Source organism: Bombina bombina, chromosome 3, assembly GCF_027579735.1.
Source record: "Bombina bombina isolate aBomBom1 chromosome 3, aBomBom1.pri, whole genome shotgun sequence".
In the NCBI taxonomy this organism is placed as follows: domain Eukaryota; kingdom Metazoa; phylum Chordata; class Amphibia; order Anura; family Bombinatoridae; genus Bombina; species Bombina bombina.
The window spans coordinates 395,053,333-395,058,145 of record NC_069501.1 but is presented as its reverse complement, the minus strand read 5'-3'; the positions used below and the strand labels follow the sequence as shown (position 1 = coordinate 395,058,145).

General features: G+C 36.8%; 1 protein-coding gene across 1 annotated transcript; it reads left to right on the top strand.

Moving 5' to 3' along the window:
- Positions 1 to 1,984: 1,984 nt before the first annotated feature.
- LOC128651662 (AP-1 complex subunit sigma-3-like) lies at positions 1,985 to 2,713 on the top strand. Its single transcript, XM_053704661.1, has one exon. It carries the CDS (start codon positions 2,013 to 2,015, stop codon positions 2,475 to 2,477), a length of 465 nt encoding a protein of 154 aa, XP_053560636.1. The 5' UTR covers positions 1,985 to 2,012; the 3' UTR covers positions 2,478 to 2,713.
- Positions 2,714 to 4,813: the final 2,100 nt, after the last annotated feature.

The window sequence follows — 4,813 nt, the reverse complement described above, 5'->3', positions numbered from 1 at the left end:
GGCAAGTCTGAAGACTCGCCAGAAACACGGGCCCACAAGCTCCATTCGGAGCTTGATAAATGGGCCTCTATGTGTTGTTAAATAAAAAAAAAAAAAAAAAACTACAGAAAAAAATAAACAAATTATCAAAAATAAAAATATAAAACCTAATCCCTATGAAAATAAAAAAAATCCTAATCTAATGCTAAACTACCAATAGCCCTTAAAAGGGATTTTTGTAGGGCATTGCCCTAAGTTAAACAGCTCTTTTGCAGTTACCAAAAATTCTAAGTCCCCCCTAACAGTAAAACCCACCCTAATCTAAAAAAATAAATAAAATAAAAAACCTAAGTCTAACTCCTAAAATTTTTTAAAATTAGTTTAAATTAACCAAAATTACAGAAAATAAAAAAAAATCTAACATTACAGAAAATAAAAAAAAAATTACCCAAATTTACAAAATGAAACCTAATCCCTATGAAAATAACCCCCCCCCCATAAAAACACCCCCTAATCTAAGAATAAACTGCCAGTAGCCCTTAAAAGGGCTTTTGCAGGGCATTGCCCCAAGATAAACAGCTCTAAGTCCCCCTAACAGTAAAAACCCACCCACCAAACCCCCCAAAATAAAAGACCCTAACACTAAAAAACCTAAACTACCCATCACCCTGGAAAGGGCATTTGTTTGGACATTGCCCTTAAAAGGGCATTTAGCTCTTTTACTGCCCACCCCTAATCTAAATTAAACAACCCCCCCCAAAAAAACTTAAAAAAACTTAAGTCTAACCCCCAGGTTGCTACTCACTGAGAAGGTACTGTTCCAGGCGGTGAAGTCTTCTTCCAAACGGCAACCTCTTCTTTCTTCTTCCAGGAACAATCCGGTGCGGAGTGGAGGGCGGAGCTGAAGATCGATGACCGCGGAGCTGAAAACCGGCGATCCTGTAACTGAAGACCGGTGACCCTGGAACTGAAGACCCGGCGACCGTGGAGCTATGGAGCATGGAGGATCCTCTTCGTACGATCGCTGACATACACTGAACAGTAAATTCAAGGTATGCGATTAAAGATGGCGTCCCTTGAGTTCCTATTGGCTGATTTGATTCTTCAAATTCAAATCAGCCAATAGAATTTCAGTAGCTCTCATCCTATTGGCTGATTTGAACATCCATTGAGGATGTGTGTGCAACTGCAGACGGCGACAAACATTACAAACGCAATTATAGTATAGATTTACTGTAAATATTTCTCATTCCATTGTTCTTCATTTACAGAACAATCAGCTAGATTACGAGTTTTGTGTTATGAGTGAAAAAGCATCGTTATGCTTCATAACGCTGCTTTTTCCCTAACGCTGTTATTACTTGTCGGTATAGGTGTACTGCACACCTTTTTGGCCCTTACGCAATGTCAGTACCGCACTTTTAAAAAAGTCCTTTTTCAATGGGACTTCCATAGCGCCGGTATTACGAGTTTGCCTGGGAGGCCATCCGCCAACACCGCCACTATAATAAACCTATTAACCACTAAACCGCAAGCCCCCCACAACGAAATATACTAAATTAAACTATTAACCCCTAAACCTCTGGCCTATCACACATCACTATATAAATATATTAACCCCTAAACCTAACCCTAACGTAACCCTAAACCTAAGTCTAACCCCTTACTTAAATATAATTAAAATAAATCTAAATAAACCTTACAATTATTACCTAAATACTTCCTAAATACATACTTACCTTAAAATAAAACCTAAGCTAGCTACAATATAACTAATAGTTATATTGTAGCTATCTTAGGTTTTATTTTTATTTCACAGGTAAGTTTGTATTTATTTTAACTAGGTAGACTAGTTAGTAAATAGTTATTAACTATTTAATAACTACCTAGTTAAAATGAATACAAACTTACCTGTGAAATAAAACCTAACCTGCCTTACACTAAAACCTAACATTACAATAAAATAAAATAAATGAAATTAATAAAATACGGTGTTACTGTCACCTGTCTCTTCCCTTTCCGCCGGAACAGAAATGATCCGTTTCCTCCTTCTGTTCAGTCGCCAAGGGAAGCTACGTCTACAGAAATGGTATGTGACGCTCCAGGAAAAGGAGAAACAAAAGATAACACAGGAATTGATTCACACTATCCTTACTCGAACACCTAAAATGAGCAGCTTTGTTGACTGGAAGGATCTAAAACTTGTGTACAAAAGGTATGCCAGCCTGTACTTCTGCTTTGCAATAGAAGATCAGGATAATGAGCTGCTGACATTGGAGATTGCCTATCGATTTGTGGAGCTATTAGACAAGTACTTTGGGAATGTCTGTGAGCTGGACATTATTTTTAACTTTGAAAAAGCATACTTTATCTTAGATGAGTTCCTGCTGGGTGGAGAAATACAAGAGACCTCCAAAGACTCTGTAGTGAGAGCCATCGAGAATTCTGATATGTTACAAGAGACAATGGAAGAATATATGAGCAAGCCAACTTTCTAGGAGAGATCAGGCTATAACAGCAACAGAGTCTGCATTGTGAGTTTCCTTTGGTTACAGAGAATCCACCAGCATCAAAGAACTCTATTTTATGGCACTGCTGGGCGGGCCTTCACTATGCTAGTTACCAGACCGGAAATGCACAAATCAATAGAACATTATTGTACTATAGTGTTCAATCTTTAGACGCCTTATGGACCATATATTTGAATATGCAACAGGAATAAACCTATGCAAAGAAAAAAAGAAGCTTTTTAATCCAGAAATATTTTTTTATTTTATTTATATATTTTGTGTACCTGTATTAGACAAAAGATTCGATTCTGGTATTTAAACTGTTTTTGTACTTTAATTTTTTCGTTGGGAATCTAAAGTAAAATAATCTTTTAACCAATTTGCAGCAATAGCGGTCAGCAACAACTAATGATTTTGTGGTCCTTCCGTGAAGCACATTATTAGAACGGTAACACTTGCTAAATGATGTATATAGATTTTCACTATATTTATATGAATAATTTAAGCAGGAGAACCAATGTAATGTTTGTCAATGGACAATAACACGAGGGGGGGGGTAGTTATCAAGCCGTCTACTTTTCTGGCTTCGCCGGCCCAATACGCCCGCCTAAGCTCGCCTACCTTCGCCGCCGCGGACCTGAAAAAATACGCCTAAGTTATCAAATAAAGCTGTCAAAAAGCCGCGGGCGATGAGCAGCGGACTGTGACAGTTATCACTCATCCGATCTCGCTGCCCTTCGGCTTTTTCCCAGCTTTATTGCTAGCCTGTCACTAAGCACTCACACTAAACTACACTGTTCTATCCCTATACCGGCGCCCCCGGAGCCTCCGCAACTCAATAAAGTTACTAACCCCTGAACCGCCGCTCCTAGACCCCGCCGCAACTCTTATAAATGTATTAACCCCTAAACCGTCGCTCCTAGACCCCGCCGCAACTCTTATAAATGTATTAACCCCTAAACCGCTGCTCCTAGACCCTGCCGCAACTCTTATAAATGTATTAACCCCTAAACCGCCGCTCCCGGACACCGCTGCCACCTACAGTATACCTAGTAACCCCTATCCTGCCCCCCCTATACCGTCGCCCTCTATAATAAAATGATTAACCCCTATCCTGCTGATCCCGCACCTCTCCGCAACTAAATAAATAGTTTAACCCCTAAACCGCCGCTCCATGAACCCGCCGCAACCTATATTAAACCTATTAACCCCTATCCTGCCCCCCTACACCGTCGCCACCTATAATAAATTTATTAACCCCTAATCTGCCCCCCCTACACCGTCGCCACCTATAATAAATTTATTAACCCCTATCCTGCCCCCCACTACGCCGCCGCCACTGTCATAAAATTATTAACCCCTAAACCTAAGTCTAACCCTAACCCTAACGCCCCCCTAACTTAAATATTAATTAAATAAATCTAAATAAATTAACTCTTATTAAGTAAATGAATCCTATTAAAAACTAAATACTTACCTTTAAAATAAACCCTAATATAGCTACAATATAAATAATAATTATATTCTAGCTATCTTAGGATTTATTTTTATTTTACAGGTACCTTTCAATTTATTTTAACCATGTACAATAACTATTAAATAGTTATTAACTATTTAATAGCTTACCTAGCTAAAATAAAGAGAAATGTACCTGTGAAATAAATCCTAACCTAAGTTACAATTACACCTAACACTACACTATACTTTAATAAATTATTCCTATTTAAAAATAAATACTTACCTGTAAAATAAACCCTAAGATAGCTACAATATAATTAATAATTATATTATAGCTATCTTAGGATTTATATTTATTTTACAGGTAACTTTGTATTTATTTTAGCTAGTTAGAATAGTTATTAAATAGTTATTAACTATTTAATAACTACATAGCTAAAAGAAATACAAAATTACCTGTAAAATAAATCCTAACTTAAGTTACAATTAAACCTAATACTACACTATCATTAAATTAATTAAATAAACTACCTACAAATAACTACAATTAAATACAATTACATAAACTAACTAAAGTACAAAAAATAAAAAAAGCTAAGTTACAAAAAATAAAAAAATAAGTTACAAACATGTTACAAATATTACAACAATTTTAAGCTACTTACACCTAATCTAAGCCCCCTAATAAAATAACAAAACCCCCCAAAATAAAAAAACGCCCTACCCTATTCTAAATTAAATAAATTTCAAAGCTCTTTTACCTTACCAGCCCTTAAAAGGGCCATTTGTGGGGGCATGCCCCAAAGAAAACAGCTCTTTTGCCTGTAAAAGAAAAATACAACCCCCCCAACATTAAAACCCACCAC

What these genes read in the sequence shown, in the direction of transcription:
- LOC128651662 (XM_053704661.1), top strand. Translation starts at nt 2,013, where the DNA reads ATGATCCGTTTCCTCCTTCTGTTCAGTCGCCAAGGGAAGCTACGTCTA.